Genomic DNA, 23,016 nt, shown 5'->3' with positions numbered 1-23,016 from the left:
TCGATTTTAATTGCACTGTTCCTTTAAAAGGACCCGGAAGTGTTTGCTAAACAGGAAGTTCACACTCCTCAATGTGACTTACACTGGTTAATATTATAAAGCTCTTATACGGTTGTATACAGTCCTAGTTTTAAAACAGCAACATGTTTCTAACCACCGTGAATTGTAAGTATTTTAATGTTTTATTCTGTTTTTCAGAGCTCATTGTGCTCGCTTTAATAAAGGTATGTTAGCTGCTCTTTGTCCAGTGTTGGTCTCCGGACATGTATGCGCTTCACGTTAAGGTTAAATTGCCTTATATTTGCATTCATCTACTTCTGACCAGTAGACGCGTTATTTCGCATGATTTAACGTAAAGGGCTTCAAAGCTCTCATCATGTGCTACTGCTATTGTGTGCTGAGTAATAAGCTGCAGTTAGCAGCTACTAGCAGCTAACGTTAGCCGTTGTTTACGTCTTTACTTTTACAGGTGGATATACTATTATCTGGTGACTTTCGTCAAAATATGTCTGTAGTTTTAAATTCTAACAGAAGCAGCTAAATAAAGATGTATTTGTTGGGACACTTTCTGGTTTAAACGTCTGCTGTAACCAGACAACACCGTTACTACCTTTTACACAGTATTAAGACAGTTTTACTTAGTTATTCCTATTGATTAATTTGATTCTAACCCACATCCTTTTACTTCTCTCTTCTGCTTCTCAGTGGCCAAGGCTAAATCAAAGTAAGTGGGAGCTGGAATAATGATTTTGACAGTTTTTTAGTAGTTGTCACTCATATATGATGAAACAGGCAGAAAGACAGTAACATGTCTTTCTCCTCTCAGGACCATCCTGGTGCAGATGGTGAGCGCTGCAGGGACAGGCTACTGCTTTAACACGAAGAGGAACCGTCTCAGAGAAAAACTGGTGCTGCGAAAACATGATCCATTTGGTAAGACCAGGCTGGACAGACACCAATGATGTTTCTAAATGAGCCCCCAGAGTTTAAAACTTGACTTTCAGGACAATAGCACAAGGATGATAACACTCGAAGAGCTTTCAAATAAATGTTGTTTTTGGCTGATTTTGCATAAAACTAATAATTCTGGCCATATCAGATGTAACCTCAGAAATAGAAATTATGTCTTTACAGTTGCTCTTATTCACAATATAGATAAAGAAAATATACAAATATGTATAAAAACTTCACAAAAAGATTAAAAATAAGCTGTACATAAACAGGGTATTGAACTTAAGCATTTCTGTGAAGCATCATGATTAGGGCTGAACGATTTGGGAAAATCTTATTGCGATTTTTTTTCCCCCCAGTATTGCCATTGTGATTTGATATGCAATTATTTCTTAAGTTCCTTATATTATGTTTTTTTACCTACAACACAACGTCATCCTATATTATAACCAACACAACATTAGATAAAACTAGGGCTGAACAATTTTGAAAAATATGTAACTGTGATGATCTTGACTTGTATTGGAATGATGTATTGAAGGGAGTTATGATTTTTATGTCATTCTCATATTTAATAAGAAAAATATAAAAAAACTAGAAAAGCATACGGAGAGCACAGACCTCTGCCATTAGCCCTATCTCCCAATAGTACAGAACCCTTTAAAAAATTCCTGGATCTAGACGGTGATCCAGATCACTCCCAAAATCTAATCAGTTCTTCCTTATGCCATTTCTGACATTTCCTGAAAATTTCATCAAAATCCGTCCGTAACTTTTTGAGTTATGTTGCTAACAAACAAACAAACCCTGCCGATCACATAACCTCCTTGGCGGAGGTAAAAATAGGATTTTCCTAAACTATTCTAAAACATTACCTGTGGATGATTGCATGATCTGTAATGCATAACATCTCTGCTGCAAAATAAGTTTTAAACTGCTATTTTGACACAAATTTCATGTTAAAGAAATGTTGCGCCTTCTGTGATTTGAAAATTGCAGCAGGTCATATTGCGATTTAATCTAATTTTTGATTAATTGACCCACCCTAATCATGATGTGGACAGTCCTCCACTGTTGCAGTAGCAGATCAAAGATTGTGGTCCGATGACATTGCTTGTAGATTTTTTGGCCACAGCTGAACCTATAAAATATATTTACCTTAAGTTTACGATATAAAAGCATTTTTGACGTCAATCTTTTTAAAGCACCTTCTGAATAATTACAGTGGGAGTTCATATTTATCTGACTGTTTGTATTCACTGATGAAAAAGTAGTCATGTGCAGTTACACAGAAGTTTGCTGATGCAACCCATATTGATGCATGGTGATATCAGATCACTAACGGGATAATCACAAGGCTTTCGTAGCCAGAACTAGCCATGCCCCCTAGTTCAATAATCATAGTGAGGCACAAGTAATCACAGAACATTAAAGCAACATGTATCTGGTTCACTTATGTAAAGGAAGTATATTTATACAAGATTTTGAATAATTAGCTATTTACAAAGTAAAATCCAGCTACTTGCATGTAGGTCACATTGTTGTAAGATTTGATCTGTTATCTTTTTTGCATGGTCATTAAAAAAAGTATTTTTAAGGTAAAATGCAGATTCTATGAGAGAATTCTGCCTGCTGCTTCAAACATTTAGTGATACAAGGTCTAGAATTTTTGCAGTGAAATATCTATGTTGATTCAAAAGTGACCATTCCTATGTTTTAAGTGGTCCCAGAATGCCCGTGTGCTCTGGGATCTCTGGTGTTGCTTCAAACACAAATACTGAAGTGTACTTTTAAAGTCATTTTCCCCCTCATTATGGGATATTTATGAATGAAAACAAAATGTTGCTTTTGTGTTCAGTAAAAACATCCTATTAGGTGCCTGATGTTTTTACTGAACACAAAAGCAACATTTTGTTTTCATTCATTCATTTTTGTTTTCATTTTGTTCTTCATTCATAAATATCCCATGATAAGGGGGAAAATGACTTTAACAGTGCACTTCAGTATTTGCATTGAAGCGACACCAGAGATCCCAGAGCACACGGGCATTCTGGGACCACTTCCAGCACAAACAAGGAAGTGTACTTTTAAGTGCATTCCTCCCTCATAATGATAAATTTATGAATGAAAATAAAACATTGGTTTTCTGTTTAGTACATTCACTTTATAAGGTGCCATTTTTATTGAACAGAGTCCTCAAATCTAAACAAGAAGTAAAACATGGAAATGGGCGGATCTGGGCAGATCTTGTTGTTGTTTTGGTTGAGAGCCCCCCTGACAGGAAATTTACACATAATGCATTTTAGTCAGCAAAAGAAAAGTTTCCAGCTTTAACTAAGAGACTTGTTGGATTTTCTGCTGACAACTTGCTCTAGAAAGTCCTCTTAATTGTAGGCAAATAGACCAGTGAAGATGAAGATGACTGAGGTCAGCCTGAGTAAAAACCAGAATAATTTTAGTATCTTGTAAAAAAAAAAAAAAAAAAAAAAAAAAAAAGTATGTTGAATAGAGATTTTGCACATTAAGATTATTACAGGTAACTCTGGACAGTTCTGTATGAACTTTTTTAAACCATGAATATAAGATGGAAAGGCCATCTTTGCTTCAAAGTGTATGAAAAAGGGAAGTTTTGATAAAATCAATACTGATGCAGTTTTTTCAGCTGGATAGTATTTTGAGGATGTACTGATAGGTTTTTAATATATGTGTGTGTGTATAAAATGTTGACCATCACCAATTTCTAAATTTGATATCATATGCAATCATTATGCCTCAATATCTTTCTCAAGGAGGGCCAGTGATGGGGCTGCTTTGTGTCAACTTGGCTTTACATAAAGGCTAACAGAAAATGATAGTGAAAGAGGTCACAGAAGGCTTCTTAAAGGTTGGACCTGGCTCCTTTCCCTAAAGCACTATTTTCTGTCTGATTTGAAGTGGGAGGGTTTTTTGGTCCATATAATTGGATATCAATCAGTGATTTATTAAAAAACAGAACACAACTTAAGGGGCATGAGTCATCATAAATTAGATATTTTATGAAAAGAGTGAAGCATTTGTGATTTGTAGTGTTTTGCTGTAGAGATTTTCATGAGGAAACAACAGTTAAGATATTTTTTAATGTCCTCTTGGTGACAAAATTAGATGATTAGCCTCAAAGATAATGTATTCTCAATCATATTACAATAAACAATCCACTTTGATGTATAGCAATGGTTTGTTATTTATTACAGTGTCATCAGAGTTGTGTTTGGCAGTTTAGAAGTTTGAACATTGTTAACGTTTCCTGTAAATTGCTGTACTGATGCTGTAATAATAAATGTTCTCAATTATACCCTCAAATGTTCAAAGTTTAGTTCTACCAATTGTTTTTTCTCTTTTGAAGAGCCAGTATGATAAAGTTGCCTTTCTGCTTTCTGTCTTTGCAGTGAACAAGCACGTCCTGTTCTTTGAGAAGAGGAAAATCCGATCAATTTAACAATTCACCGATCTACATGAACAATGCAAACCTGCTGGGTTTAAACAGACTATTTTTACTGTCACGGATTGAACAAAATGTGTCATCAGTCAACATTTCTGTTTGACTTGACTCACATGTTTTCTGAGGATTTCTTCTTGGACATGCCCCAAAGCTCCTTCTCTCTCCACTGCACCAGCTCGGTACAAACCAAATCTGGACCAAGCTTTGACAATACCAAGGCTTTAAAGAAGACACGACTCGTGCTTTAAAGTGCCGCTGTTTATTGGAGTCACAGCTGTCTTGATCCTAAGCCGTCAATTTATAAAATAACAGTATCATTGATTATGGCACAGAAGTGTTGTACATGTTGATATTTAAACTGAGTTCGTGTTATTAAACCATTTAAGAAGATGATATATTTGTGTTTTTTGAATAAAGTTAGTTATTTGCTGTACAAGTCCAGTGTTAAGATAGCTCCCATCACTGCGTTGCACCAGCTATGCGAAAGTTCAAACGTGCCAACCTGGCTAGTTTCAATTTTGGATTTCGTTTAGACTTTACACCAGAACTTATGATAGAACTTGCATATAGCTGTCGCAGAAGGCCACAGGCACTTAAGACTCATCAAATTTAAAAGGCTTTAAGATGAATAACTACTGCTGGCATTACATAAGCATTCACATCAAAACCTTACTTTTACAATGGCAGTCTTGTTCATCATCAAATGAATCTCCAGAAAATTACCATTTACTATCTGAATCCTAATTTCTATTTACAGTGATCCCAATACTAGCTGTCCAACGATAAAAACTGTTCAGAGGACTTAGAGGTTTTTTCAAGTTTTTGATTCATCAGGAAATCAGAAAGAGCTCATGGCTGTTGAAATGCACATTTATATTACCCCAAAATGGTTCTTATGCTAGCTTTGCAGACTTTACTGATTAAATAATTCATAGTTTATTGCAAGAGCGGTGTGAAGTTGCAGTTTTTATAACTGTTAACAAAAAATGCAAAAGAACAAATTTAAAATGTGTTAAAAGGCTCATTGTAGTTGAAGGCTAAAGAACTACTCTCTGACCAACATATTAGATATAGTTGTTCAACTGCTTGGTAACGGAAATAATCAGCCAATCAGCATGGCAGCAACTGATGTATAAAGCAGTGTTAATCTCGTTGACTAAAACTAACCCTAAAATGCCTTTTTTCCTGGAGGACTAGCCAGAAATAGATCTTTGGTGACAGAAACTATTCTCCACTGTGCATGTAAGGCATGTCTATTTTCATCATACATATTAAAGGTGCAGTGTGTAAAACTGGGAATTTTAGCAACATCTAATAGTCAGATTCTGGAATGCAATGCTCACTTCTCCATCCATTTTCAACAACACTTATCCTGTTTGGGTTCATGGGGCTGGAGCCTATAACCCAGCTGTCATCGAGTGAGAGGCAGGGTACACCCTGGACTGGTTGCCAGTCAATCGCAGAGCACAAATGTAATCAGTCTGTGCAGAGGCAAGGCCACAACCTTTGACTTGAACCAGGGATTTCATTTTCGGTCAGTTTCTTAACCATCTGAGCCACTGAGGAAGTCAAAAATACATGTATCTGTTATTTGGTCCCGTTAGTGGTACTAAAGAAACATGCAATATGCCAAATCCAAGATGGCAGAGTCCATGGAAGGGGCCCTCCCCATTTATGAATAAAAGGCTTATTTTAACTTTATAAAAAACTAGAATGGCCGTCTGAGGCGGCAGACCCACGCCTAAGCAGCACCACAGAGGAACTTACGCTCCCATTGATTACTATGGTGTTCAAAATTTCAAAGTCAGAGAAAAACCGAACGGGTGCGCGGATCGTCACCAAAATCTAATTGATTCCTCCCTGTCACCATCCCAATATTCCCTGAAGGTTTGGTGATCCGACTTTCCGTTCTTGAGTTATCCTGTACACATACAAAGAAAGAAAAATACGGAACCCTTTACATAACCCCCTGCCGATTTCATCGGCGTGGGTAATAAAATAATTTGATATATTAAAAACAATGAAACACTAATTTAGATGGGCCAAAATATGTTTCAATTTTACCAAGTTGTCCTGCTAAATGCTGCGAGGCTAAATAGTACACACTGCACCTTTAAATCAAAGAGTTGGTAGTGCATGTCTGTTATATATTTATATACATTTTATAGTTTGGCTGATTAAATTAGTCCAAAGTAAAAAAATGTCGTGACTAAAAGTAGAGACTAAGATGTAAGGCCTTTTCCTGGCTAAAACGGGACGAACATGTTTTTAATTTTGTCCACTTAATGCAGACTAAAACTATAAAAATAAACAAATATGATTTAAACTCAGGAACATTTTAATCTAAAGACAAAGGTTAAACTTAAAATGCTGCCAAAATAACACGGGCACTAAGGAATGTAGACGTGGTCAAAACCATGTGCTGAAGTTCAAACTGAGCATCAGAATGGGAAAGAAAAGAGACTGTCTTTGTGCCATGGTTGTTTGTGCCAGACGGGCTGGTCTGAGTATTTCAGCAACTGGTAATCTACTTGGGTTTTCATACCATCTCTTGGATTTATATAGAACTGCCCAAAAAGGAAAAAATCCAGTGAGTGGCAGTTCTGGGAGCCAAAATGCCTTGCCTGTTGATGGCAAAGGGCACATGACAATGGCCAGACTTGTTCAAGCTGACAGGAAGGCAGCAACAACTCAGGTTACCACTTGTTACAAACAAGGTAAACAGAAAAGCATTTCTGAACAGGAAGCTGAGGCTATATGTTACACGGGCTTTCCAAAATTGGACAATAGAAGGTTGAAAAGACATTGCCTGGTCTGATGAGTCTGAATTTCTGCTGGCACATTCAAGATCTAGGGCCAGAATTTGGATTTGTCGCCTTTATCATCTTCCCTCCACATTCTATGCTCGGTTTGAACATCAGACTGGAGAGATCGTCTTTAACATGTCGACATGCCTCATTGTGTTTGCTGCTGCCATGTGACTGACTGATTAGATATTTGTGTTAATGAGCAGGTGAAAAGGTGTGCCTAATAAAGTGGTTGGTAAGTATATGCACAGGTAGTCTTCTGGCTTGTCAATCACACACCTTTACAGCCATGCAGTCTTAGAGACTTGACATGATGAATATGTCAACAAGTCTCCTGCTTTAAATGTATTCAGTCTCACACGGGGTTCACTTGATGATTTTGCTGCTCTTAAAACAGTTCCGCTGGGAGGTCCTTCCTGAGTGGGTATGATGTCTGCGTGCCAGCCGCCTGCACGCTCACTCCTGCCACCTGATTGGCTCTGCGTGCCATCTCCTCCAGAGGCATTGTGGGATAACGAGCCATGTAGAACGCCAGCGCTCCAATAAAGCTGTCTCCGGCACCCTGTGAGGAAACAACATCACAACAATGTTTTATTAAATTTCACCAATCCAATTCCTCTGTGCAAGTCTGCAGCAAAGTGCCTTGCTCAGCAGGATCATAAAACCTGGGACACCTTTCATGAGATTAAGGGAGAGGCAGTAAGAGCAGTATATACCACTTTTATGATTCATACTGTAGTTTGAAGAGTGAGAAACAGATGGTTAATATAGAAGGATGGAGATTTTTTTTTTCTTTAGCTGCCAACAGTAGGGGGTGCTGTGGCATTTGTCAGCTGTTTTCCAAGTCTTGCTCTGCTTCCTGAATTTTGAACACTTTGACTTGAATAAAGAAAAAATTTGAAAGGAGTGAGTGAGTTATTAGTGTGTCTCAGTCAACTCTGTCAGAATAACATCTTTATAATGAGCATTACTCATAGTCCAAAGGCCAGCAGAGTGCACAAAACAAAAACTACTTCAGTCTCTCTGAAATAACCTCCTAGAACAATAGCAAATACATGATCGTCTGTTTCCATCAGCTATTGTTTTTAACAGACCCCTCCTTTAGTATATCAGTTCTAAAAGTGCTTTAAATGTGAGTTAAAATGTGCTTTAACCCTTAAATCAGCAGGCATGTACTAAAAATTTGGCATATCTGGAAATAAATTAAAATTCTCTAACATATCTAGGCCGAATGATCTCAATTTATTTATTTATCTATTTTCAAATATGATGTTAATTTACCAATTTACAGTAGTCCTTCAATAAGTTGCCAGTTTAGGGAATAAATTTTAACAATTTTACTACTTTTTGAAAATTCATTAATTTGCTTCTTTTATTTTTTTTTGCACACAAAGAAAGTTTTACTGCCATTAACATCTTAAATACACAATAACATCTAATTCCACCACCACACATACAAGGTTAATTCGCATTATATGTATGCTTATAACTTTATCCTGTCTTATTTATTGAATCAGCAATTTCTAATCTGTTTCTAGGAAGTTTTGGTTTTTGTGTCATTTTTCTTTTTTATTGTATGTGGAGCCAAGCCTAAGACAACTTTCTGTCATGACAGAAAAAAATAAAATATGTGGCAATACATGTCTACCAAGGGATATGCGCCAATCTGGGATAGGAGAAAAGGCCCTTTTAACAACTTTTCTCCCTCATTTTGTGAAATTCATAAATGAAACATGTAATGGAGAGCTTTTCAGTGTCCTTACAAATAGCAAGCGTTGGGTGGGTTGATTGGCGGAGGGGGTTTCTGTTTTATGGGGTGAGCTTGGGCGACTGAACTCAGAACTGCTGGCAGCAAATAATCCTGGTTCATCACGAGATACAGCAACACAATGGCAGCTTTCAAAAGCATTTTGTTACAACTTCATCATGCATTGGTCTTCTAATGTTTTCATGGCAATAATAGATAATTTTAGAAAGAATTGCCCTATACCTAAGAGCAGCATTAACCATGGAAACTATGTAGAAATTGATGGTGCATACAAATATCCTTTTTGCTGGTCTGTTGTCACTGACTTGAATGTGATCATCAAGATGCTGTTTAGATTGTTTCTTCCCTTGAGATGTTTGGATTCTTTTGATTCACTTTAATGAGTCTCGGTAGACTGTGAAACCTAATTGTCCTTCTGGGATAACCTAATCTGAAATAAGTTGTACCCATGGGCATAGCTGCGCAGTAATTACTGTCATTATCAAAGCCACTGAAAGAATTGTTCAGCAGACTTAAATTTGTATCCAAAAGAGTCAAATTAAATACTTGCTCCTCCCATCAAAAATGTCCAAACGGTAAAGTCGGCTCTAGCGCTGCGCTGGAAAGTGGAGCCTGGGGCCTGGGAGAGGAGAAAGGTGAGTGTAAATAGGAAGAGTACTGCCACCTTAACACTTAAAATCAGATGCCCAAAAGAAAAAGAAAGAAAAGAAAAGGTAAGAAGGCAGAATGGGGGGAAACAGCTCCTCACAAAGTTCTTTTCAAAGGGAGGTGAGTGCACTCAATGGTTTAGTTGATGATTTAAGGGTTTAAGGAGTAGAAAGCAGGGACAGAGAGCAAGATAAGGATGAAAAAGGAGAAAAAAGCCAGGAGAGGTACAAAGATGAGGATGATGGAGGAGAAGACAGCAGGGACAGAGAACAAGATAAAGATGATGGAGGAGAAAAAAACAGGGACAGAGAGCAAGATGAAGATGATGGAGGAGAAGACAGCAGAGACAGAGAACAAGGTAAAGGTGATTAAGGATAAAAAAGCAGGGACTGTAAGACAAAATGAGTATGATGGTGGAGAAGAAAGCAGGGAAATGGAGCAAGACGAAAATGAAGAAGGAGTAGAAAGCAGGGACAGTGAGCAAGATGAAGATGATGGAGGAGTAGAAAGCAGGGACAGAGCAAGATGAAGATGATAGAGGAGTAGAAAGCAGGGACAGAGCAAGATGAAGATGATGGAGGAGTAGAAAGCAGAGACAGAGCAAGATGAAGATGATAGAGGAGTAGAAAGCAGGGACAGAGCAAGATGAAGATGATAGAGGAGTAGAAAGCAGGGACAGTGAGCAAGATGAAGATGATGGAGGAGTAGAAAGCAGGGACAGAGCAAGATGAAGATGATGGAGGAGTAGAAAGCAGGGACAGAGCAAGATGAAGATGATGGAGGAGTAGAAAGCAGGGACAGAGCAAGATGAAGATGATGGAGGAGTAGAAAGCAGGGACAGAGCAAGATGAAGATGATGGAGGAGTAGAAAGCAGAGACGGAGAGCATGATGAGGGTGATGGAGCGGAAGAAAGCAGGGAAAGGGAGTAAGATGAGGCCTTTTATCGATATTAAACCAAACGGTTAATCTAACCATAGCAAAAATATGGCTCATTAATATAGGGAAATTATATTTCATAAATGCATAAAATGCTGGATAAGGGTTGCTGTTATTTTCTTCCTGGGGGCCCATAATATCTACCTATCCACCTGGTTGTGCCTGTCTGGGCATCTCCATCATGATCATCAAATTAACTGACCAACATATATGGAAAAAAAAAACAACAACAAGTCATCATGATGATCAAGCTACTGATTAATTTCCCAGTCACCTACTGTTGGCCAGTGATTGAGAGGACCTGCAACTAAATGATGGTTAATCACAATTTAATTAGCTTTTTTTAAACTTGACATATTGTAGTGTTTTACCATGTTTATGTATCTGAGCCCATGTTCTGATATCTTTATATCTTTACCCTCACTACAGAAAAAAAGTCCCATCGAGGACAATGAAGATAAAGCTGAGTTTATAAAATAAAATCCAACGCATTGCTGCCAATGGAAAAAGTTAAGTGTATTGGATATTCTTTCTCTTTTCTATCGAGTGAAAAAAGAAAACCTTATTTTTAATTGCCTTTCAAAGTCAGCTGAGAGGCACATGGTGGCTTTGAACTCTTTGGCGGCTTCACCATAACTGCCAGCAGCTTTGGTTTTGGCTATCTTTGAGCTGATAAATCATACACTTTCCCTCCTCATCTATTGATAGTGATGGAATGTGGCGTCTACGCCCTGGAGGGGTCTAGCTGGAACGGGATGCCGAGGAAAGGAGGGAAGTGGGGGGGTTTGCTGATGGGAAAAGGCACAATGGTATGTGGCGACACGCTCATGTTTAACCACAAATGGCCCCCCCGACACTGGTTCTCACAAGCCCGCTCCATTACTCATCACTGTGGCTCTTGAAAGAGTTCAATGCACTCTGAGCACCTCCGTAACCCTCACCCCCCAAACTTTAAGTAGCTCTTTTGTCAGAAGAAAAGTTGTCAGCTGTGATGGGATGATTCAGCAGCATGGGGCGAGCTACAAGAACCCTAAAAGTGACCTCAACATGGCAGAGCAGGCCATTCCCTGGGACACAGGGTCAAACTGGGTCCATGGCAGACAGGGCAGCTGAAGGGCAAGGCCCAGATAAAGCAGATTTTGTCAGCATTTCTTGCTAGATAAAGGCAAAATAGGATGCAAAAAAGGCTGTGATTTGACATCTGACATCATATAAACCTATTATTGCATCAGACATCCACCCAGCACATGCCACTGCTGTGACTCCAGGGCCCGGAGTGCAGAGATGCTGGAAAGAGTGAGATCAGAGCAGAAACATTTCACAGGCCTGCTGGATTTCCATGTTTAAAGCCGTGCTGTGTTTATGTCTCCTGTCTGGTAGCTGGGCTGGGTTACATTTGGAAATAAGTCTTTGGTGAAGCAGTCCCACTGGTTTGCCTCTGGCCTGTCTCCCAGTTCACCGTTTGTGGTTGAAACGATGATATGACTAGTCAGTGGGGGTTGAAGCTTGGGAACTGATGACCGATGAAGATCAGAACAGTAAAGCGTCTCAATTACCGGACGAGTTGATAAGTAATAAAATCAACTGTCTGCTTAGTCATGCAGAGCAATCGACTCTTTGCACATGTGCTCATGTAATTATTGTTTTGAATCACCTGTAAACTAATCTGTGACCAAATCCCTGCCAGAACAACCCTTTGTCTCGTTAGATTACAATAGGGCGGGGCTCAAACAGGTTTCGCAAAGCTTATACCAGCATTAAGGGCTAGACAGGGCAATAGTCGAGCCTGGATGATCTCTTAAAAAGGCAGAGTTCAAAATGTCAATACGGCTAAGTACAGACTCGAGAAACAGAAAATAAATCAAAATGCATTTGTAGCAATGACTTATTGGCCATAGAGAATTTCAAAAATCGCTATTACGGACATTTTGTTGTCATCTAAAAAGGTACTTCCAATAATGCAATTTCTAAGGCCTAAAATATTCTTAGGGGCCATCAACTCAATGAGAACTTGGCATTACAACTATAAAGGAAATTAATTTCAAATTGAAAACTACTTGATTGGCAAAAAACAATTCCAGAACTTGGAAACACTTTATAAATGCTGTTCACTAATTCACTTATCATTTATAAAGCATAAATAACTCACTGGTATGTCATCTACAGTGCCTGTAAAAAGTATTAACCCCTTGGATGTTTTACCCTTTTATTGATTTTATAAATCAGTCATGGTAAAAAAAAAAATGGACTTTTTGACCAAAAAAAAAAAAAAAAAAACTCTTTTACGTCCAAGTGAAAACAGATTTCTGTAATGTCAGTTAATAAAAAGCCTTAAAGGCTAAAATAAGTGTAAGTAGTTAGGAGAGTCACCTTTGGCTGCAGCACTGAGTTTGTGTGGATAGATCTCAGTCAGGCTTTCACATCTGGACACTGCAATTTTGCTCCGTTCTTCTTTGCAAAACTGCTCAAGCTCTGTCAGGCTGCACGGGGATTGGGCGTGAACAGCCCTTTACAAGTCCAGCCACAAATTCTATATTGGATTGTGGTCTAGGCTTTGCTACTCCAGAACATTCAACTTGTTGGAAAATAAATCTCCCAAACTGTTGTTCTCTTGCAGATTGAATATACTGTCCAGGATTTTCCTATATTTTGCTGCCTTCATTTTCCCTCTACCTTTACAAGCCTTCCAAATCCAGCTGCTGAGAAGCATCCCCAAAGCATGATGCTGCCATCACCATGCTTCACAGAGGGGATGGTGTGTTTGTGGTGATATGCAGTGTTTGCTGTCTGCCTTGTCTGATGGCCATTAAGCACCATTTTGGTCTCATCAGACCAAATGACGTTCTTCCACTAGACTGAGTCTCTCACATGCCTTTTGGCGAACTCTAGTCGAGATTTAAAATGAGTTTCTCCAACAGTAGCTTTCCACTCACCACTCTACCATAAAGCTTTAACTGGTGAAGAACCCGGGCAACAGTTGTTGTATGTAGAGTCTCTCCCATCTCAGCTGCTGAAGCTTGGAACTCCTTCAGAGTAGTCATAGGTGTGCTCTCTCACTAGTCCCCTTCTTACACGGTCACTCAGTTTGTGAGGACGGCCTGATCTAGGCAGATTTTCACATGTGCCATATCCCTTCATTTCTTTATGACGGATTTCGCTGAACTCCAGGGTATGTTCAGCTAAACAAACATAGCCTTGGAAGTTTTTTTGTATCCATCTCCAGACTTCAACTTTTTAATTACCTTTCTCAGAGTTGCTTGGAGTGTTCTTTTATCTTCTTGGTGTAATGGTAGCCAGGAATTAACCAGTGACTGAATCTTCTAGACACAGGTGTCTTTATACTACAATCATTTGAGATGCATTCACTGCACCCAGGTAATCCCTGTTTCACAAATTGTTAGACTACTAGCACCAGCTGGCTGAAACTCTGTTGAATTAGATCAGTCACTTTAAAGTGGGTGAATATTTATGCAATCACTTATTTTGTGTTACATATTTTTATTCAATTGGCATTACTTAACAGAAATATTCTTTTACTTTGGCATTGAAGAGGTTTTTGTGCATTTCTTTTGGTCTAAAAAGATGAATTATATTTTAATCATCTTTCCTGAAAATCAACAGATCTTCTTTATAAATGCTTTTTTCTAGAATGGCCCTGATATGCCATTGTTATAATGGATGGTTTACACATTAACAAGAACTTATTAAGTATTATGTTGGGGTTTTGTCAGTGAATACTATTGAAATTATCCTTTAATTTTTCCAAGTGAGTCCTGGGGGATCAGGGCTTAGCTTTTTGTAGATATGAGTAGGGGGGCCCTGAGGAAAAATAGTTGGGAACACTGCACTAGCCGAGGTAGGACAGACATTGTGATGTCACATATAAAAGCTCATAACCAACAGGATAAAAGAAGCTGAAATCCTCAGCTGGTAATCTTCAGATTCAGATGCTTAATTTCACTCTGCTTCTTTCAGTATCCGCCTTAATGTTTGATCCATAAAATCCATAAAATAGACATAAAATCATCAAAATTTAAAAAGAAATACTTTCAATATTCCAGTAAGCTTAGTATGTTCTGAAATAACGTGACTTCAAATATGTAATCTCGACTTTACATCACTTGGCTGCACCATCCAACCTCTTTCTTACTAACAGCGTCTCACTCCCTGAGACTGGCATGTGACGTTACACGATCCAGTCAATGAAGCTCAACAAGGCTGACAAGCGCTACCCCCTTCAGCCGCGCCACCGCTGCCCTCGACACAGTTTGGTGAAGGTTAGATCTGGAAGCCTGTCAATCAAATGACACAAGCGCTCGCCGCGGATGAGACTTGATGCTCTTTCTGGTCGGCTCCGTCCGCCGCGTCTTGACCTCTGTGCCGTTCCTCTGCCTGTTCACTTCTGGTACTCACTCTGAAGTTAGAAATTAGGATGGCAGATGAGTCTGCAAGAAGCTTCCCAAATTAAGAAGTAGGATGATTGCATTTCAAAAAGAAAGCAAGGGAGCTTTTTTGTTTCGTGTGAGTAAAGATACAGCCACAGATCTTCCTTGAACTTTTATAGGCGCTTTATTTAACACAGTGGTGACAAACTTAAAGCCACTGAAAGCTTTCAATTTACAACTTGTGAATCTGGTAGACTATCCAGGGGAAGTGGCCTCTTTTTAGTGTTTCTGACAGCAGTATGAGTGCTATGTGTTTAGAATAAATGGAAGGGAAAACTGACAAAGTTAACGCATGCAGCAATAAACGCCATGGTTGTATAGACAAACAAAGGACTGCATACTGAAAATGAGAAGTCCATCAACAGAAAAAGCAAAGGACAAAGACGACAGCAGCGCCCACACGCTTTGATTGACAAGTGATCTTTGTAGAGTGCAGAGCAGAAACGCCAGGCACCAACACTAGACAAAAAAAATAACTAAAAAACAAACCGAACCTATAGCAAATGCAGAAATCTGACAGAGCTGGTGCCTGCTTTCCCTCAGACTTGTTTCCCTCTGAGGCCTCCTGCGATCTTGCCTCCCATCCTGATATGACAGATGGAGCGATGTGCCGTTAACTCCTGAAGCCTACAGCCTTTGTCAATGAAAGGCACCCTGGGGAGAGCAAAGACCAACGGAGGGCCAGCAATGACTCACAGCGGCTTCCACGTCCGGAAGCTCGCAGAAAGACAGCCGGGGCGAATTGCTCGGCTGGAGCGACAAGGGAGGAGCACTCACAGATCAAAAACGCATTTAATTGGACCAATTAGGGCTCTCACATCTTTGATCCATCCGCAGAGCTTTTGTCTTCACCCTCTTTCACCCTTTTGTATAAAAAACCGACATGCCTGCACTGGCAAACGACCAGGCGAACATCTGGGCTGCTAAACAGCAGCTGCAGCAGCAATGTGCGCTCCATTAAAACATGGTGATGTGGCACTTTTTTCTCATTGTGTAATGCTGGCTCATGCTTTGTCGAATGCAGGAATGCAACACTCATAAGGTTCTCCCTTACTTTTCTCTTCCAGGAAGGAATCATACAGTCCAGTCAAAGGAGAAGACTGGGAATAATTTGACCATCCAGACCCACCGAGCAGCTGTAATGTCTGGTTTTAGACAGTCTACCCTCTCGCCCCTGCACTGTAGACCTCCCGGGGCAGTGGAAACCAAGGCCACCCAAGTCCTGCTGGGGCTGTGTATGTGCGTGCCTCCTTTTACTGTCCACACACAACAGCAAAAGCTCTGATCTCAGCGAGGGAAGCCTGTACTCAATTTAAGACAACTGGATAAAAGAGGGAGGGATGGGGGAGACCCACAGTAGATGAGTGGATGTGCTTTGTCATCCAGATTCACCATCCTGACTCAGCCGATAATTGCTCGTGCCGTTTAAAAATGTGTTATTCAGACAGCTGCAGGAGAAGCAGATGATGAAATAGTTACACTTAGGGAAAAGCTATTCAGGCACTGCACTTGCACATCTTTAACAAAGCTATATCAATCAAAAAGGAAGGGTTTCTTTCTTCGATGAAGCAGAAATGCATTCAAATATGAAATGTAGAAGTTGTTTCAGATCAGTAGGTTGGTCATGCCACCTGCGGCGCTCGGCAGAACAGTAGCCTAGCTAAAATAGCGAGAAACCGCAAGTGACTCACTGTGTTGATATCGGAGAATTGCATCCTCGAATACGGCCTCGCTTCACACACAATTACTAGTAAAACTGGAGAGTCACAGCTGCAACGATCCGGATGCTCACAAGCTTTAAATAAAACCCTATCAGTGTAGCAAGGGAGTGAAAAACACCCAATCTGTAATAACACATAGTTAATCCTAACTCAAGAGGCCTGTGTTCCCGGAGCAGACGCAGAGAAGTGAATAATGATCTCAATAACAACCTGTTGTTTTTTCCCTCTCCAGTAAAAAAACAGAAAGAGCCTTACTGGAAGAGGGATTATGATGTCCAAAAGAGTTAAACACTCCTGAATTTATGGGCCCATCAAAGAACAGAGGGGGTGGGAGTGGGGGGTGAGAGTGTGTGTGCAGAGGGTGAAGGGGGGGGTGTGTGCAGCAGGGCCCGACCACAGCTTTCTGCTGACTGATGCAGGCCCAAGAGGTGAGTCACGGGAGAGGAAAAAGGGGGGAAGACAGGGATGGTGGGTTAGTTCTCCTGGGGGCTATTGGGAACAGGGAGATTGAAGACGGTGAATAAGGTTGAATGAGATGTTTGTGTCTGCTTTTGGGAGCACTGAGGAGGTCACAAAGTGTTTAAGAAAGCAGGACCTTTGTTACTGAAATGACAAAGTGAGGAGGGATAACAAGTACATGCCAGCTGCAGCCAGTCAGTATGTTTTAGTGATGTTCCTTGGTGAATTTGCTAGGATGCTCTTGAAAAAGAGGTTTTTAATCTCAGGGAGGTTTTCCTTGTTCAATGAAGGTTAAGAAAAAAAAAAATAACGTAACATCCGCAAACTATTTAGTTAAGTCGGATGGTCTTAAGCCAAGAAAACAGTCAGAAAATAGTCAAAAGAGAACACTTTTTATTTAAGGCAGGGTCACAGCAGTAGCAGATAAACAACACAAAGTTGGTTAGTAGAATGTGGCTAATGTTAGCAGTGCTCGCTACGTCAGCATTCAATCCTCTTTGCAGGTTAATGTCCACATTCCTGATCTAAATGTCAGCGCTCAATGCCTCGGTTATATGCAAGTACAAGCTGGCTGTCAAAGGTTAAAATTTGGAACTGTGACTAATCTTCAAATCTCAGTTAATTAAGGGTAACAAGCTTCCTGTTGGATGCAGACCTGCTTTTATAGGTAGATTGAAGAATTTAACATGAACTTAACCACCAAAAAAGACTGAAAAGAAAACAAGGTGCAGACTTGTAACTGAGTTATCTGTGAGTTTTTTAAAGAGTCACTAATGTGGCTCAATCCTGATAAATGCGATCAATCTCGACAGCCCTACTCAAGACTCATTTTCCAGATCAAATAAAGCTAAATCGTGCAGTTGCTTGAGATGCTATTGGTGCTACTAGTACATCCCTTTTTACATCGCGTACAAACATTATGGCAGCAGGGGATCGAACCTTGGAAAGTTGAAGCACTGGCCAGACTCCAGACTGTTGTAAAGCTTCAAACTGATATGCTTGTTGCTGGTCTAAGAATGACTGAACCTATCAGGATCATTAGCAGAGAAAGAAACAGTTGCTAAAGGTATGGCTTTGTTACAGTAATGGCAAGCTGGAAAACAATGACAGCCAGGGAAGAGAGTAACATTGATGTAGCTACAGTGTAGGCCTGGGTGACGTGGCCAAAATATCATATCCCTGTATACCCTTTACAGTAATGATATTATATAATGGTATGACAAAATTAAAAAGAGATAAAGTATTGAAATGCATATTCACGTGTTCCAACGAGGGATGAGTATCAAAATCTGGTACCAACATGGTACAGGTACCAACACATTCAATACCTACTGGATCAAATTACAACCTACCAACCTATAGAGAAGGCAAGAATATGGAATGTGTGTGATTTATGTGTTAAGTCACACTGGTTTTCTTTTCTTTTCCCATGCTCAACTGGCATCTTATAAAAATATTTCTGCAAATCATTCACAATACCCAGACAGATTTTTCTGTCCCTTTGACTTTCAAAACACACACATTTTTTTTCCTCTCGAATGCATCGGTTCAGTCACTGTTTACACACCAGCACCATATAAAAAGTATTGCTTTAGCACCAGTATAAAAAGAAGATACCCAACTCTAGTTCCAACCGCCTTCTAAAACAAGCCTGTGACGGCATACTGAGCTCATGTCTGAGAGGTCACAGAAATTTTTTTTTTTTAAGTCTCTCTGTGTTCACTTCTTTCGCACTGCATTAACAGTTTTGCCTCTACCCTCCTGTTAAGTTGTTAAGGTGTTAAGGTGTGTTAAGCTGCTACTGACTTGAGCACACTTCTTGATGTGGGCATTGAAAATAAAAAGACTTCATAAAGATAACAACTATGGCCTTTTATTGTAAAGAACTACCAGGAAATAGTGTGTTGATCGTTGATTTAACTTTGCTTTGGCTGCCATACTGGAAAGTTTATGCAGCTATGGTTTACAGCAGCTTCTCTGAACTTGTTTAACGTCACAGTCTGGACAAGAGAGTCCGAGTTAAAACACATCTTTAAACAGTTGTTTAAGCTGTCATAAGATCATTTGCTGCAGCGCTTGGTTTAAGCAAATTGAGACAAAACGAAAACCCAAGAATGGCAGATAGAGACACTGAGAATCGAACACACTTGCTGAATGTAGTGGTAATTACAGCCATCAAACTTGGAGAGGAAAGAGCACACGTTTTACTGTTGATCACAAAAGCACAGATTGGGTGACGTTCGTTGTCTGGCTGCTCGTAGTGCTAAAACAAAATATGCCAATGTCTGGACTCAGACTGAGCTGTTGTCTGTCACATATCACTCTTCACCAGCGGTAGCTGCCCACCACTACTATAGTAGTACTTTTTAGATGAGAAATATATCCAAAGCAATGGATGTAAGAAACAATCCATACTGGTATATACACAATATACAATAAATACCTTAATATTTTTCAGTTTTTTCTGAGTCAAATCAACATCGGCAAAATACCAAATGTCACACAGGCACCTTTATCATCAGCTGGCTGCACAATGTAAAAATGTACATTAGGAATTATACCAAAATAAACGAAACATAGAGAAAAATAGAAAAATAAATATAATAATTGATAATTCCCTATTAGACCGACCATTTTCAATAGATTATCTTGTGGTAAATAAGCACATTATTGTTAGTGGTTCTTGCTGTAGACAGTCATTTGATTGCGCATCACACCTGGTGTTAGTCAACATCATTATAAACTATATCAATCTAAAAATATTGTTCTACCCTATATGTCATCTAAAAATGTATGGCTTTATCTTAAAAGTCGCCGTTTTTCCTAGCCTTTTGAAGTTAGTCCAACATTTTTCAATAATCCTTAAAAGCTATAATGTCTTTGAGAGTAGGCGTAATAGTCCTTTATGATCAGATGAGTTTAAAATTTGTTCAGCATAATGACAAAAAATATTTTCCCTTCAATTCAGCTGAAAAAAATTACCATATAGGTCACTATTTTGGTAAAGTTCAAGGTTTCCTGATTGAAAATTGGTATTTCATTTCTACCCTTTCTATGCTTTCAGTTTAACAATATCTGATGTGTTTTTCCTGTCAGACTATGCGTGTGTGTTTGTGTTTTACTCAACGCTGTATGATTAACAGCATTCAGAAATTGTAAAACAATTGGAGCCGCCTGAGGGGAACACTTCAGTAAAAGAATCCATTACACGAACAATTAAAATGCTTTATGGAGAGCTGATTAACACCTCTGTGCAGTGACGTATTTGTTCAGAAGAACACGGGGCCCCACAAACACCTCAGAGACAGGAAACACAAACACCGAGCTGAGGCTGCTGTGACGAAACAAAACCACAGAGTCCGGTGTGAAATGAGTCAGGCGATACAGGCCTCTTTCAATGATTACAATCAGAAAGGGGAAACAGCCGGTGGTCACCACATCCCCACTGATCTAACACAGTTCCACTTGAGCAGCGGACAGATTTGTAACCCCATCAGAGCTAAGAATACCAGGAACTAATTCAACGATGCTACGTGGGCACGAAAGAAGTGATGTGTGACGACATATCGTTATGGAACACTGAAGGAGAGTCTGAGGATTTTCTGTGAAGACTAAATTGTTTTTTAAGAGAATTTCTCACCGCTGTTTCTCAGGTTAGGAGAGAGCTTCTTTATGATTTTTTCCATTTAATACATTTACCCAAAAACACCTTAACTAAGGGTTTTACACCCTCCACTATAGACACAAGTTAAAGAAAACAGTCAGAACATGGACTCTTAACTACATCACCTCCATACAGATAAAAGAGGAAACTTTCAATAACAGTGAAACTAAACAAAAAGAATGGAACAGTCTTAGAGCCCTCTCCAACTGAGGGTTTTCTAAAAAGTTACAAACAGGAAAAAAGAATTAGAAAATTATATGTCCCTTTTATCATGCATTACAGGCATTATCTAAAATTGACAGACCGAAATGAATACAGATAGACCAGAGGAGAAATGGGATAGAATACAGTGCCGTGAAAAAGTATTTGCCCCCTTTCTGATGAGTTGATGGGTTTTTTCATATATATCACACTTAAATGTTTCGGATCACCAATCCAATTTTAATATTTTACAAAGACAACCCAAGTAAATAAAAAATGCAGTGTCTGAATGATTATTTAATTTTTCAAGGGGTGAAAAACTCCAAACCTATCTGGCCATAAGTGAAAAAGTAATTGCCTCCCTTGTTAAATCATGAGTTAACTGTGATTAACCACAGTTCTTAGAAAGCTGAGTTCAACTTCACTGGCCACACCCAGGCCTGATTACCGCCAGACTTGTTGAATCAAGAAATCACTTAAATAGAAGCTGTCAGACAAAGTGAAGTAGGCTACAAGATTTCAAAAAGAAACACATCATGCCATGATCCAAAGAAATTCAAGAACAAATGAGAAACAAAGTGATTAAGATCTATCAGTCTGTAAAAAATTACAAAGCCATTTCCAAGGCTTTGGGACTCCAGCGAATCACAGTCAGAGCCATTATCCACAAATGGAGAAAACTGGGAACAGTGGTGAACCTTCATTTTAAAAGAGTGGTCAGCCAACCAAAGTGACTCCAAGAGTGCAACGACGACTCATCCAGGAGGTCACAAGAGAACCAAGAACAACATCCAAAGACCTGTAGGCCACACTGGCCTCAGTTAAGGTCAGAGTTCATGACTCAACCATAAGAAAGACACTGGGCAAAAATGACATCATGGGAGAGTTCCAAGGCCAAAACAACTGCTGACAAAAAAGAACACAAAGGCTTGTCTCACATTTGCCAAGAAACATCTTTGTGATCCCCAAGACTTTTGGAGAAATATTCTTTGGACTGACGAGACAAAAGTTGAACTTTTTTGAAGGTGTGCGGCCCGTTACATCTAGAGTAAAACTAACAGCATTTGATAAAAAGTACATCATGCCAACAGTCAAACATGGTGGTGGCAGTGTGATGGTCTGGGGCTGCTTTGCTGCTTCAGGACCTGGACCACTTGCTGTGATTGATGGAACCATGAATTCTGCTGTCTACCAGAAAATCCTGAAGGCCAACATCCGGCCATCAGTTCATGCCCACAAGCTCAAGTGCTCTTGGGTTATGCAGCAGGACAATGACCCAAAACATACCAGCAAATCCACCTCTGAATGGCTCAAGAAAAAAAACATTAAGGTTAAGGTTTTGGAGTGGCCCAGTCACTCCTCTTTTTATGTTTATCTTTATTTAATTCAAAGTTATGTATTTCCAGCTGCAGTCAAGTTTTGTTTGATGAAATTAACATTTTTTTTTATAAACCATAAAGATACAGCTGTAAGAACAGAAAGAGAAAATGAAAAGGAGATAGATGGATAGCAGAAGCTTTAAACAAAATAAAACTTAAAATATTGCAGTCTGGTTGAAATGGCCATTTTATAGTCACATTTTTTGCTTTATCTAACAGTTACAGGATAAAAAATTTGTGACAATTTTTGATTTTCTTTAGTTCAACTTCTGTCAAGTAAATATATTTGAGGGGGCCTTTAGTGATTTGATCTTATATAAGAAAAATGAGGATGTCGTCTGCCCAAAAATTTTTGAAGGATTAAAGGAACAAAAATAAATGATAAATGTGGAGGTGATTAAAAACTCACACGAATTGAATTATGAAGTGCTTAAAATGTATTTGAATTACAAAAAAGAAGTAATAAAATATGATTTGATTATCCTTATAAAAAATTCCAGCAATTTGATGAAAATAATGGCAAGTCTGATCATTTTGATTTTTTTTTTTACATTCATC

The 23,016-nt window shown here is 39.2% G+C and overlaps 2 protein-coding genes across 5 annotated transcripts in view; one reads left to right on the top strand and one right to left on the bottom strand.

Moving 5' to 3' along the window:
- The first annotated feature begins 33 nt into the window (after positions 1 to 33).
- mrpl33 (mitochondrial ribosomal protein L33) lies at positions 34 to 4,819 on the top strand. The gene is made up of 4 exons (XM_041811859.1): positions 34 to 165; positions 706 to 724; positions 827 to 933; positions 4,377 to 4,819. Exons 1-4 carry the CDS (start codon positions 144 to 146, stop codon positions 4,424 to 4,426), a joined length of 198 nt encoding a protein of 65 aa, XP_041667793.1. The 5' UTR covers positions 34 to 143; the 3' UTR covers positions 4,427 to 4,819.
- A 1,513-nt stretch (positions 4,820 to 6,332) lies between these two features.
- Positions 6,333 to 23,016, bottom strand: part of rbks (ribokinase) — a 70,722-nt gene continuing 54,038 nt past the window's right edge. For all 4 annotated transcript variants that reach the window (XM_041813513.1, XM_041813516.1, XM_041813514.1 and 1 more), the window contains one exon: positions 6,333 to 7,798. In XM_041813513.1, the coding sequence (XP_041669447.1) occupies positions 7,625 to 7,798 (174 nt within the window). In that variant the 3' untranslated portion in view covers positions 6,333 to 7,624. The remainder of the gene's footprint in view (positions 7,799 to 23,016) is intronic.

The sequence above is a fragment of the Cheilinus undulatus genome, linkage group 18 (assembly GCF_018320785.1).
Source record: "Cheilinus undulatus linkage group 18, ASM1832078v1, whole genome shotgun sequence".
Lineage (NCBI taxonomy): Eukaryota > Metazoa > Chordata > Actinopteri > Labriformes > Labridae > Cheilinus > Cheilinus undulatus.
This window is presented reverse-complemented; position numbering and strand designations above follow the sequence as displayed.